The sequence below is a fragment of the Culex pipiens genome, chromosome 2 (assembly GCF_016801865.2).
Source record: "Culex pipiens pallens isolate TS chromosome 2, TS_CPP_V2, whole genome shotgun sequence".
Taxonomy (NCBI): domain Eukaryota; kingdom Metazoa; phylum Arthropoda; class Insecta; order Diptera; family Culicidae; genus Culex; species Culex pipiens.
The window spans coordinates 34,204,888-34,219,199 of record NC_068938.1 but is presented as its reverse complement, the minus strand read 5'-3'; the positions used below and the strand labels follow the sequence as shown (position 1 = coordinate 34,219,199).

The 14,312-nt window shown below is 41.4% G+C and overlaps 1 protein-coding gene across 4 annotated transcripts in view; it reads left to right on the top strand.

Moving 5' to 3' along the window:
- The window catches only part of LOC120429252 (monocarboxylate transporter 12-like), a 78,752-nt gene that overhangs the window by 25,818 nt on the left and 38,622 nt on the right, over positions 1-14,312 (top strand). For 3 of the 4 annotated variants that reach the window (XM_039594465.1, XM_039594466.2, XM_052707579.1), the window contains 4 exons: positions 5,054-5,531; positions 5,718-6,906; positions 11,474-11,616; positions 13,189-13,336. In XM_039594465.1, the coding sequence (XP_039450399.1) occupies positions 6,543-6,906; positions 11,474-11,616; positions 13,189-13,336 (655 nt within the window). In that variant the 5' untranslated portion in view covers positions 5,054-5,531; positions 5,718-6,542. Of the gene's footprint in view, positions 1-5,053; positions 5,532-5,717; positions 6,907-11,473; positions 11,617-13,188; positions 13,337-14,312 lie in introns of those variants that run through there. The other variant, XM_039594467.2, reaches the window with a different exon arrangement.

Sequence of the window (14,312 nt, the reverse complement as noted above, 5' to 3'; positions counted from 1 at the left end):
ATTCATTGGAAACATGATTTATTGTTTGGAAATAGTGCGACACAGTTCTTAATTCGAAAAAGAGCATTGTTTCAAATATGAACTGAACAACTGTATCGAAACAAAACAAATTTCCTAGATAGTGTAAATGAACGGCAACAATCTAAATCATGTTTTATGTAAAATTCAGTATAAATCAAAATATAAACAGCAATATTGAGAAAATACATCAAATGTTTTTCATTACAAAAAAAAGTTCAAGATGGTATGTCAGAGACATAACCGAAAGACATAGGACCAAACAATTTGAATGTGTTTTTGGATTGCTAGTGAAATCTGAAATAAGATTATTTTATTTTGTTTCATAGATTTGTCGGCAAAATTGTCATAAATGTTCTCCCAAGGTGAACCTTCTATGAGGGCACCGGCAACTCCAGGTTGTGGCCACTACGGTCTAAATGTCAATTTTCATGTTCAGTATCAAAAACCATGAATTTGGATATCTATATTGCCACAACTCGTATGGTTCTGTTAAAGACCCTCCGGGCCCCGGGGAAACCTGCTTTGAGATCACCGGTCACTCAAGGTTGTGGCCACTACTGTCGGAATGTCAATTTTCATGTACAGTATCAAAAACCATGAATTTTGATACCAATATGCCACAACCCGTATGGTTCTGTAAAAAGTCCTCCGGGCCCCGGGGGAACCTGCTTTAAGGGCACCGGCCACTCCAGGTTGTGGCCACTACTGTCGAAATGGCCATTATGTTCAGCATCAAAAACCATGAATTTTGATACCCATATTGCCACAACTCGTATGTTTCTGTAAATGTCCCCCAGGCCCCGGGGGAACCTTCTTTGAGGGCACCGGCCACTCCAGGTTGTGGCCACTACTGTCGAAATGGCCATTATTATGTTCAGTATCAAAAACCATGAATTTTGATACCCATATTGCCACAACTCGTTTGTTTCTGTAAATGTCCCCCCAGGCCCCGGGGGAACCTTCTTTGAGGGCACCGGCCACTCCAGGTTGTGGCCACTACTGTCGAAATGGCCATTATTATGTTCAGTATCAAAAACCATGTATTTTGATATCCATATTGCCACAACTCGTATGTTTCTGTTAATGTCCCCCCAGGCCCCGGGGGAACCTTCTTTGAGGGCACCGGCCACTCCAGGTTGTGGCCACTACTGTCGAAATGGCCATTATTATGTTCAGTATCAAAAACCATGAATTTTGATACCCATATTGCCACAACTAGTATGTTTCTGTAAATGTCCCCCCACGCCCCGAGGGAACCATCTTTGAGGGCACCGGCCACTCCAGGTTGTGGCCACTACTGTCGAAATGGCCATTATTATGTTCAGTATCAAAAACCATGAATTTTGATACCCATATTGCCACAACTCGTATGTTTCTGTAAATGTCCCCCCAGGCCCCGGGGGAACCTTCTTTGAGGGCACCGGCCACTCCAGGTTGTGGCCACTACTGTCGAAATGGCCATTATTATGTTCAGTATAAAAAACCATGAATTTTGATACCCATATTGCCACAACTCGTATGTTTCTATAAATGTCCCCCCAGGCCCCGGGGGAACCTTCTTTGAGGGCACCGGCCACTCCAGGTTATGGCCACTACTGTCAAAATGGCCATTATTATGTTCAGTATAAAAAACCATGAATTTTGATACCCATATTGCCACAACTCGTATGTTTCTGTAAATGTCCCCCCAGGCCCCGGGGGAACCTTCTTTGAGGGCACCGGCCACTCCAGGTTGTGGCCACTACTGTCAAAATGGCCATTATTATGTTCAGTATCAAAAACCATGAATTTTGATACCTATATTGCCACAACTAGTATGTTTCTGTAAATGTCCCCCCACGCCCCGAGGGAACCATCTTTGAGGGCACCGGCCACTCCAGGTTGTGGCCACTACTGTCGAAATGGCCATTATTATGTTCAGTATCAAAAACCATGAATTTTGATACCCATATTGCCACAACTCGTATGTTTCTGTAAATGTCCCCCCAGGCCCCGGGGGAACCTTCTTTGAGGGCACCGGCCACTCCAGGTTGTGGCCACTACTGTCGAAATGGCCATTATTATGTTCAGTATAAAAAAACCATGAATTTTGATACCCATATTGCCACAACTCGTTTGTTTCTGTAAATGTCCCCCCAGACCCCGGAGGAACCTTCTTTGAGGGCACCGGCCACTCCAGGTTGTGGCCACTACTGTCGAAATGGCCATTATTATGTTCAGTATAAAAAACCATGAATTTTGATACCCATATTGCCACAACTCGTATGTTTCTATAAATGTCCCCCCAGGTTCCGGGGGAACCTTCTTTGAGGGCACCGGCCACTCCAGGTTATGGCCACTACTGTCAAAATGGCCATTATTATGTTCAGTATCAAAAACCATGTATTTTGATATCCATATTGCCACAACTCGTATGTTTCTGTAAATGTCCCCCCAGGCCCCGGGGGAACCTTCTTTGAGGGCACCGGCCACTCCAGGTTGTGGCCACTACTGTCGAAATGGCCATTATTATGTTCAGTATCAAAAACCATGAATTTTGATACCCATATTGCCACAACTAGTATGTTTCTGTAAATGTCCCCCCACGCCCCGAGGGAACCATCTTTGAGGGCACCGGCCACTCCAGGTTGTGGCCACTACTGTCGAAATGGCCATTATTATGTTCAGTATCAAAAACCATGAATTTTGATACCCATATTGCCACAACTCGTATGTTTCTGTAAATGTCCCCCCAGGCCCCGGGGGAACCTTCTTTGAGGGCACCGGCCACTCCAGGTTGTGGCCACTACTGTCGAAATGGCCATTATTATGTTCAGTATAAAAAACCATGAATTTTGATACCCATATTGCCACAACTCGTTTGTTTCTGTAAATGTCCCCCCAGACCCCGGAGGAACCTTCTTTGAGGGCACCGGCCACTCCAGGTTGTGGCCACTACTGTCGAAATGGCCATTATTATGTTCAGTATAAAAAACCATGAATTTTGATACCCATATTGCCACAACTCGTATGTTTCTGTAAATGTCCCCCCAGGCCCCGGGGGAACCTTCTTTGAGGGCACCGGCCACTCCAGGTTGTGGCCACTACTGTCGAAATGGCCATTATTATGTTCAGTATAAAAAACCATGAATTTTGATACCCATATTGCCACAACTCGTATGTTTCTATAAATGTCCCCCCAGGTTCCGGGGGAACCTTCTTTGAGGGCACCGGCCACTCCAGGTTATGGCCACTACTGTCAAAATGGCCATTATTATGTTCAGTATAAAAAACCATGAATTTTGATACCCATATTGCCACAACTCGTATGTTTCTGTAAATGTCCCCCCAGGCCCCGGGGGAACCTTCTTTGAGGGCACCGGCCACTCCAGGTTATGGCCACTACTGTCAAAATGGCCATTATTATGTTCAGTATAAAAAACCATGAATTTTGATACCCATATTGCCACAACTCGTATGTTTCTGTAAATGTCCCCCCAGGCCCCGGGGGAACCTTCTTTGAGGGCACCGGCCACTCCAGGTTATGGCCACTACTGTCAAAATGGCCATTATTATGTTCAGTATAAAAAACCATGAATTTTGATACCCATATTGCCACAACTCGTATGTTTCTGTAAATGTCCCCCCAGGCCCCGGGGGAACCTTCTTTGAGGGCACCGGCCACTCAAGGTTGTGGCCACTACTGTCGAAATGGCCATTATTATGTTCAGTATAAAAAACCATGAATTTTGATACCCATATTGCCACAACTCGTATGTTTCTGTAAATGTCCCCCCAGGCCCCGGGGGAACCTTCTTTGAGGGCACCGGCCACTCCAGGTTATGGCCACTACTGTCAAAATGGCCATTATTATGTTCAGTATAAAAAACCATGAATTTTGATACCCATATTGCCACAACTCGTATGTTTCTGTAAATGTCCCCCCAGGCCCCGGGGGAACCTTCTTTGAGGGCACCGGCCACTCCTGGTTTTGGCCACCACTGTCGAATTGGCCATTTTTCATGAGAACCGCCGCATCATAGCGACTTCCACGCCGTCCGCTTCGCTTGAATTTCCTCCTTCTGCTGCCGGTGGTTCTTCCTTCTGGTTGCTGGTCCTCTTCTTCTATTGGCCGCTGCTGCTGCTGCTCCGCGCCGGCCCGACGTGCACAGTTCGAGTGCTCGTTCCAAAGTGACTTGCTTTTGCGAAATTTTCTGCTTAAATAGCGGCACAGCCGGAGAACGGCACAAAAGGGGCGCGGTCTCGAATGCATACGCTCGCTCTGATTGGTCATCTGTCCGATTTGTACTGAAAAATTACTCATTTTGATTGCATGTTTTAAGTGCTTTAACTATGTTTAGTCAGACTATCTATGTAGTTAAACAATAGCTGAAGTCTTCCTCTTTCGATTGGTGGTCCAACCATCTGGATTGATTCACAGGGAAAAAAGATATAAGCGTTCAAAATGTCCCCTTTTTTAACGCTTAAAAGTGACGCTTTGGATCGAATTTCTGAACTGGCCCCCCAATATAGTAAGTAAAGACATAGTCCTATGTCAAAAATAATTGAAAGCAATTGTTTTGAAATCAATCAAAGTTTGAATAATAATAGATCTTTGGTCTCTGATTCCAAATCATCCCGGAAGATTCACTGTATGCTCTGAAATAATGTTATTGATTCGCGGTCGATCTTTACGACAGTCCAGCCTAATCTCACACAATAACACACGCACGAGTAATTGCTTAATTCCGGGCTGAGCTGCCGCTGCTGTAACTTTTACGAGCTTTATCTGTAATGAACTAGTGCTAAACGGCTCATTACCCAGCTGATCCGTTGATTTCTTACTCCTCTCCCGGGTCCGACAACTGTGCTGTGGAGTCTATAATCGTTTCTCTTACTTTTTTTTTATATTAAATTATTAAACTCTCATGTTCTCTCGTTGTTGCTGTCGCATTAACGGAAATTTATCCGCACATAAATAATTTTATTCGCCGTGGCACCACGATCTTCTCATCGATTCTCACCAAAGATTTCTTCTTTTCATGTTTTGCAGACTTCATCCCAACCGCCGGCAGTGGCCCAAGTGCAAAATTTGTTCTGACGATGAAGCTGCAGGCCCGGTCCGGCCGAGAAGAGATTCATAAATACGTGACTTTACGAGCTGATGCCAACGCCGTGCTCAACGCGACGACGTGGATTCGGAGTGATCTCGTTGATTGTTGTCCCCAAAGTTGTTGGTCAGCGACACCCTCGTCAACGCGGGAGGAAGACGCCATGCCGCAGGTCCTCCACCTCCACCGCAGTTGAGCCGCGGGGACACGCCCGCGACGGATATTCAAATTAAATGGGTGATGTCCTATAAATCAGCCCCCTCTTTAATACCGCACGACGACGAATTCCACCGCCGGACACTTTGGAATGAGTGCTCTCTCATTACGGTTTTGCGGAGTGTTGGAAATATGAGTGTGCGCGTGCTCGATTTTTGCGGGGAACGTTAGTTTAAGTAGAATGTGTTCAACCTTGGGTGCCAGGTAACTTTGAAATTGAATGAAGGATTTATTGCACTTACAACCAAAGAAACTATTTTGTGCACGATTTTTACAAGCTGGTTGATCGAAATTTGAACAATATTCAAAATAGTTTCTTTAGCTTCTCATTTCTTATGCATAAACTTCAGTCAATTTGCAAATATAAAAAAAAAATCACATAATTTACAGAGAAATGCTTTGATGAAGGTGAGGATAAGTCTCACTTTGTACGCTTCCTAACGCTGTGATAAATACACCACTGTGAATCTGAAAACGTAAAAGCACACGTAGTCACACACCGCCGAGAATATCCCACCTTGATCCGAGGCCGAAGTGCTACCAGAAGAAGTTTCACCCGGAAAAACTCTATCCAAACAACTTAACGAGGTCCCCTTGGGGGCCAAAGCAAGAGTAAACAATCCACAAAAGTTGTTCCTTTGTACTGCTGCACCTCTAGACACTAGAACGTCGCCGAAAATGTTCAACCAGCAAAGTTTGGGCGCTCTAAACACGAATCAGTACATGTACCGAAGCTATCCGAACCTGCCCTACCCGCTGCCAGTTTCCGGCCAGCAGCAACAGACCGCCGCCACGTCATACCCGCTGCACCACTCGATGACCCTTCCATGACATTACGGCCAAAGCCGACAGCAGACTACCAGCAGCAGTAACATCAACAACAACAACGCCACCACCAACCGACAGAAAAACAATTGCTACTATTGCAACAACAACATCAATCTCACCTGCACCTGTTTGTCGTCGAGTGCCCTCGGATACTTTTACTCGACGTCACAAACCCTCAACTCGGCCCCCTCGACCCTCCCCAGGCGATCCCGGCCCACCAACCACCACTACCTAGCCGGGTGGAATCCTCCGCAGGTTCCACTGCTCCCACCGTACCCGTTCCAACAGGCCCCACCCGCGACCCACCATCCCGTGGCCACCAAGTCCACGTCGACCTCGACAGACGTTCGCCGGCAGCAGAACCAGGAATCACAAGTCGACGAAACAATGCTCGGCATTAACCACGCGCCCTCCTCCGATCCGGATTCCCCTGCCCTATCGGCGTCCCCTCCACCGGCCCCCGCCCCACGACCCCCACCCGTTCGGAACGGCTGCCAGCGGTGTCGATTCAATGCCTCGGTCAACTCCTCACTGAACAGGTCCCACCAGCACCTCACCTCCTCGGATAGTGCCAACAACACCCTAACGCGGGGGAGCGTCCATAACAGCAGCCTCCGTGGCGGTGGCGATGGCCGGAACCACATTGCCACCAGCACCGGCCATTTGCATACTGCCGGGTCCACTGCATCGAACCAGGTGACGGTGGCTTCAACGGGACATCACGCACACAACGGAACGTATCCTGGCGGTGGTAAGTCTAACAATGCAATGCATTTGAGCACATAGAAGGGGAGAGACACACAGAAAGTGAACAGTCGAATGTCAATTGGGGGGCCACCACCTGAGGCAATTTGGCGGTGCCACACTGCAGAGCACTGTGCCAATTTCCCATTTGGGCAACTTTTGTCAGCGGTTGTCGTTTGCAATTCTGGCGAAAAGTCGTTTCAGAATAAACATCGACTTCGTTCACGTTGTGTTGAAGCTGGTTGAACTGTGTGAGCAATTCTTCTACTCAAACCTTGCCACTTTTTGAGACTATCTCGATCCAATTCAAGGTTTGGCGATGAATATAGAAAAATGCATTAACATCTTTAAAATAAACCAATTTTGGAATTGATATGAATATTATATTATACAAAATTTATCAAATACTTGATTTAAAATTTAAACCCCAAATTTTCAAATTTTTGCTTCGCTTCGCTAGGAGATGGTGATTTTTAGCGGATTGTAGACTGGATTTTCGCCATGTGATGTGATGATTGTCTAAGTCCAAGTTGCCTAGGAATCGATAATTGGGAATACAGACGTGCCTCGGTTTAGCACCGCATATGGGGGATGCAAAACCGAGGCGTGCATAACCGAGGCACAGAGCTTATGGGATTTTGGCTATATGGGAGACATTGGCTTTAATCGTACGAAAAATCATGCAAACATCAAAAATTATAGTGTTTTGGAATCGGGATGATGTCAGCTATCCATTAAAATTATTATTTCATGAAAGTTTTCACAAAAATACGTATTTTTCCTGTATTTCGAAAATGCATATTTTTTTCCTAAAGAAACCAACAATATATTGTTATTGGAATATGGGTATCAAATGATCAGGGTTTTTTCATACATTTTGGATGTAACAATAACATTTTTAGAAAATACTCAAAATTTTCACAAAACTACGTATTTTCGAAAAAATACTCAAAATTTCAATTTTTACAATATGGGTATCAAACGATCGGAATTTTTCATACATTTCGAATGTAATAACAACATTTTTAGAAAATACTGAAAATTTTCACAAAACTACGGATTTTCGAAAAAATACTCAAAATTTCCATTTTTACAATATGGGTATCAAACGATCGGAATTTTCTCATACATTTCAAATGTAATAACAACATTTTTAGAAAATACTCAAAATTTTCACAAAACTACGTATTTAAAAAAAAATACTCAAACTTCAATTTTTACAATATGGGTATCAAAAGATCGGGATTTTTTCATACATTTCGAATGTAATAACAACATTTTTAGAAAATAATCAAAATTTTCACAAAACTACGTATTTTCGAAAAAATACTCAAAATTTCGATGTTTGCAATAATGGGTATCAAACGATCGGGATTTTTTCATACGTTTCGAATGTAATAACAACATTTTTAGAAAATACTCAAAATTTTCACAAAACTACGAATTTTTGAAAAAAAGTACTCAAAATTTCCGGTTTTACAATGTGGGTATCAAACAATCGGGATTTTTTCATACATTTCGAATGTAATAACAGCATTTTTAGAAAATACTAAAAAATTTCACAAAACTACGTATTTTCGAAAAAATACTTAAAATTTCCGTTGACGATACAAAGAAACAATTAATGAAAAAATCTCAACCATGTTATACTCATATTGTAAAAAACTGAAATTCGGGGTATTTTTTTTTTTAAAACGTAGTTTTGTGAAAATTTGGATATTTTCACAAATTTGTGTTAAAACTTTTGAAATGTATAAAAAAATCCCGAACATTTGATACCTCTTGTGAAAACCGGAAATTTTGAGTATTTTTTTTTTAAATATGTAGTTTTGTGAAAACTTTGAGTATTTTAATTTTTTTACTTTCGAAATGTATGAAAAATCCCGATTGTTTGATACCCATATTGCAAATATTGAAATTTCGAGTATTTTTTTTTTGAAAATACGTAGTTTTGTGAAAATTTTGAGTATTTTCTAAAAATGTTGTTATTACATTCGAAATGTATGAAAAATCCCGATCGTTTGATACCCATATTGTAAATATTGAAATTTTTAGTATTTTTTTTTTTTTTGAAAATACGTAGTTTTGTGAAAATTATGAGTATTTAAAAAAAATGCTGTTATTAAATTCCAATTTTATGAAAAAATCAAGATCGTTTGATACCCACATTGTAAAAACGGAAATTTTGAGTATTTTTTTTTCAAAAATTCGTAGTTTTGTGAAAATTTTGAGTATTTTCTAAAAATGTTGTTAATACATTCGAAATGTATGAAAAAATCCCGATCGTTTGATACCCATATTGTAAAAATTAAAATTTTGAGTATGTTTTCGAAAATACGTAGTTTTGTGATAATTTTCAGTATTTTCTAAAAATGTTGCTATTACATTCGAAATGTATGAAAAAATCTCGATCGTTTGATATCCATATTGTAAAAATTGAAATTTTGAGTATTTTTTTCGAAAATACGTAGTTTTGTGAAAGTTTTGAGTATTTTCTAAAAATGTTATTGTTACATCCAAAATGTATGAAAAAAAACCTGATCATTTGATACCCATATTGCAATATCAATATATTTTTGGTTTCTTTAGAGAAAAAATATGCATTTTCAAATTACAGGAAAAATACGTATTTTTGTGAAAATTTTCATGAAATTATAATTTTAATGGATAGCTGATATCATCCCGATTCCAAAACACTATAATTTTTGATGTTTGCATGAATATTCATAGAATTATAGCCAATGTCTCCCATATAGCCAAAATCCCATAAGCTCTGTGCTTCAGTTAAGCACTGGGCCGTGCTTAACCGAGGCAGCTGAACGGTGCAAAACCGGGGCAGTGCAAAACCGAGGCGTGCAAAACCGAGGCATGACTGTAGAACCAATTCCACCTGAACTAGATTCTCACCACCATGGTAGCCGTCCATTGCCGGCCGCTCCCATCTCCACTGCGCACCAGGGACAAGGAAAGGGATTTGGAAGACGGGAAGTGTTGATGCTCCACTTTTTTCAGAGTATTAAGGGAAAATCTCCATGGTATCCTAAAGTAAGTTTCGCTTGGAGTTGGAAGGTTTTTCGGGAAGGTAAATGGGAAAGCTTTTATTTCATCTCATCTCATCTCTTATTGGATGAATTCTATCAGTCGCCCAGGCTATTTATAGCGAGGTATTTTTTGATTCAATTTCAACTGCGCTTGCATCTTGCATGCAATCTTGTTTGAGTTCTGATATTCAACTTGCATTCAATTTGATTCTTAGTCCGATTCTTGGATTCAACTATATCAGTCTAGGTCCTCCTCAAGCTACCAATGCTCCACGGTTAAGTGGAAAGCATTTTTGCTTGCCAATCTCAAGGACAGGGGATCGAACCCTGCCGTAAGTTTCAAGTATTTCATTAAATTCAAATTTGAATGAGTCCAGAACATTCTCGTTGGGAGCAGATGGGTATTGATCCCAGGACCATTCGCTTTTAAAGCGAACATCGTAACCATTCAGCCAGAACCGCTCCCCCATTTTTTTCAAATTTTCATGTAAAAAGTATCATTTTTCCTACTCCCTTTTAGTGAAAAAGTTGATTTTTTCTTAATTTTTTAGTATTTAGTATAAGGAATTCGGTAAAAATATTTTCAGGCTTACGCTCACACCATCAAAACGTAATTTTAATGTTTTATACGAGCTTTTCAAATGGCTGTATTTTCGAACTTCAAACTAATCATTTTTCACTTGCCTCCTAGACAACTTAAATCGGTAGAAATGATGCGGAGTTATAATTATTGTATGATGTGTTTTTTTGTACAAAACTGAACAAAATAGAGCTACTGGATTTTCTTGTACACTGAAAAAAACCAATTCTCGAAATCGTGAATTAAGTTCACGAATGCGAGAACCACGAAGGAATATATTCACGTTTATAGTGCAAATGCACCATACTCATGAATAAATTCCTTCGTGGTTCTCACATTCGTGAACTTAATTCACGATAACGAGAATTGATTTTTTTCTGTGTAGGATTTCTATCCGTGTAATATTATTATTTTTTGACACACATTTCCTGACGAATATTGCAATATTTTTTAATTCTGTGTGTAATTGCTCTGTAATTATATGCTTTTATACCAAACTGCTGTAACTCATAATAATGAATTCACATTTATAGTATTGATCAGCTAAACTAATGGTTATTGATGCCAAAGTTCGAAAAGAGTCCTTTCAGCGAGTTTGAAAATTCAACACGATAGTTCCACTTTAAAAACTATCCAGGATGTTTTTCTATCGCCTCCAGTTAAATCGATAATCGTGCCCACCGTTTAACCAGCGCAGCCTCAACTCGGCAAGCAACAAACACCCACAATCTGTGGTGCAACCCCGTTAGGACCACCTTGACCCTCCTACTCACTACTCACTCCTGCAGCTGCAGCACTAGAAATATGAAAACAATTCCCATTAAAATGTCCCTCGTCTGGGTGACAAAACTTTGTCCTTAATCCCAGACCCACCCCCAGCTAACCATTCTCTTCTGCTTCTCCATCGGGACCGACCCATCACACATCTGTCTCTCGCTCTGTCCCTCTTCTAGGTGGCGGCAGCTACGACCGGGGCCGGCTGCTGGAGGAGGAGGACTCTGCCTATCCGGCACTGCTGGAACGCGAGCTGCACTCACTGCATCGGAATGTTCCGGCGCTGCGACGGGCCGGCGTCGACACAACTGCAATTAGACAGGTAACGTGGTGGGGGTTACGGTTGGAAGAAATAATAATTTCATTGCAAAAAATATTTTATTTTTTTACCAAATTAACTTTTATTTGAAAACCCTCAACATAGTAAATTAGATAAACAATTTTTAAAGATTTTCTTGCGTTCAAATAACCCAGGTTCAACGGTACTCTAATTCCGCGTTTAAACAGGTGTCGTGACCAGAGTTCCCAAATGAACCGGTTAGGCTAGGTTCACCAATAAAATTGGTTCGGCTTAAGCCTCCTTTTGTGGTTCAATCCTGGTTCAGTGAACCATGAACCATGGCTTAAGCCAGGCTAACCCGGCTAATGAAAACCATGACTATGCATAAGTGTTAGGGTGCACAATGATTCCGTGTAACAAATATAATGATGTAACATTGTTACACCGTAACATTGTTACACCGTGACATTGTTACACCGTAACATTGTTACACCGTAACATTGTTACACCGTAACATTGTTACACCGTAACATTGTTACACCGTAACATTGTTACAACGTAACATTGTTACACCGTAACATTGTTACACCGTAACATTGTTACACCGTAACATTGTTACACCGTAACATTGTTACACCGTAACATTGTTACACCGTAACATTGTTACACCGTAACATTGTTACACTGTAACATTGTTACAACACTGTTACGGTGTAATACTGTTACGGTGTTACACCGTAACATTGTTACACTGTAACATTGTTACAGCACTGTTACGATGTAACACTGTTACGGTGTTACACCGTTACATTGTTACACTGTAATATTGTTACAACACTGTTACGGTGTAACACTGTTACGGTGTAACACTGTTACGGTGTAACACTGTTACGGTGTAACACTGTTACGGTGTAACACTGTTACGGTGTAACACTGTTACGGTGTAACACTGTTACGGTGTAACACTGTTACGGTGTAACACTGTTACGGTGTAACACTGTTACGGTGTAACGCTGTTACGGTGTAACACTGTTACGGTGTAACAGTGTTACGCAGTAGTTGATTTAGGGTTGAACAGTATCATGGTGTAACAGAGCTCGCCGTTTAGCCTAACATTCTTTGATCAGGTTCAAGCCTGGTTCAAGCCAATGGTTCATTTTGGCTAGCCTCGCCTGGTTTGAACCAAATGAACCATGGCTCACGGCGCTCGTTGAGCCTGAGCCGACGATGCTTGCCGACGTGTGGAGTGAACCTGAACCAGAAAAATGAACCTAGCCTAGCCGATGGCTTAGGCTAGTGGGAACACTGGTCGTGACTGACACCTGTGGTAGGTGGGCGGTGACCACCGTGGTATTGCGGCCGTTTTTCCCACAAGAGCCATAAGGGGAGAAACGGTACACGATGACCCATTAAAGCTTCATGAAAATGTGTGAAAATGTTCATTGTAAACCACGCACAACATTTTAGAAACTTTACTGTTCTTTTAAATTTTCTTCAAAAAACTATAACTTAATGAATCTTTTGATAAAATTTTAAAAATGTTTGACTAACTTTAATTTTTTCATTTTCTTTTCTCAAAAACAAATGCTTTTCATCGTTGCACCATGGCACCAGCACTTCTACCCGGACGGTGGCTGGGGCTGGATTGTTTGCGGTGTGGCCTTCCTGGCGCATGTCCTCACGACGGGCTTCCAGCTGAGCTACGGACTGCTGCTGCTGTACGCGATACGCCACCTGGGCCACGAGGTGAATACCGAAGCAGGTTAGATCCACAACAACAGAAAAAAAAATAATACAATAATGCACCACCTTTTCTTCTATTTTTGGTTTGCGCCCGTATTTGTAGTTTTCGCTGTGCTTAAATTAATTTTTCCTTTCTCTGGAAAACAAGGCTCTGCCTGCATGTGTTTTTTGTTTGACAACACTGTTTAGCAAATTTTATAAAAGTGTTAAAATTGTTAATTTTTACTTATTTCTTATTTAAAATGTTATGTTCTTACTATCATGGTTGACTTGAAAATCTTCAATCATACATTTGTAATAATTCGGTATTTATTTGTTATTTGACGTTCACACCAACAATGCATGCATTTTGCCTTACCCTCCCCTTAGCCTACAATTTTTTGTATGTGTCCTGTGTACTTAATGTGTCCTGAAGCGTGAAATGGTGGTGGTGCAAAACCAAAACAAAAAATCACGTACCACCCAGCAACCAGCAGCCCACCCACTCCCTACTTCATCGCTCCTCTGGGACCGTGATGCCCCCGTCGGGTACGATTTATTGTCAAAACATTTGCGGAAGCTCTGCAGCAAAGCTTTATGCTGCTGGCCAGGTCAGGGACTGGAGCAAAACAACAACAACAAATTGTGTGAATTAGTTTCCGGAACGGTTGAGTTAATGGGGGAGAGGAAGAAACAAAGGAGTTGAGGATGTGGTTTTCTTTATTGACTTAAAACGGGTTCGTGAAAGTTAAACATAAAAAATAAAGAAGCATTGGCAGCATTCGTTATTAATTATGCCATACATGTATATCTATTTCTTCCAGCTGTTAAACAAACTCGCAGTGAAGCAGAAATGGTTTTAGAAAAATATAAATCTTCACAAATTGTTTATTCTCATTTCATTTTACAACAAATGAAGTTTCTCAGCGATTCCACGTCATACTAGCAGAATCCAGCTAAAAATTGATCCGATTTGGCTCAAATTTGGCCTTGGACCACCTTGTTGAGGAAAGGAT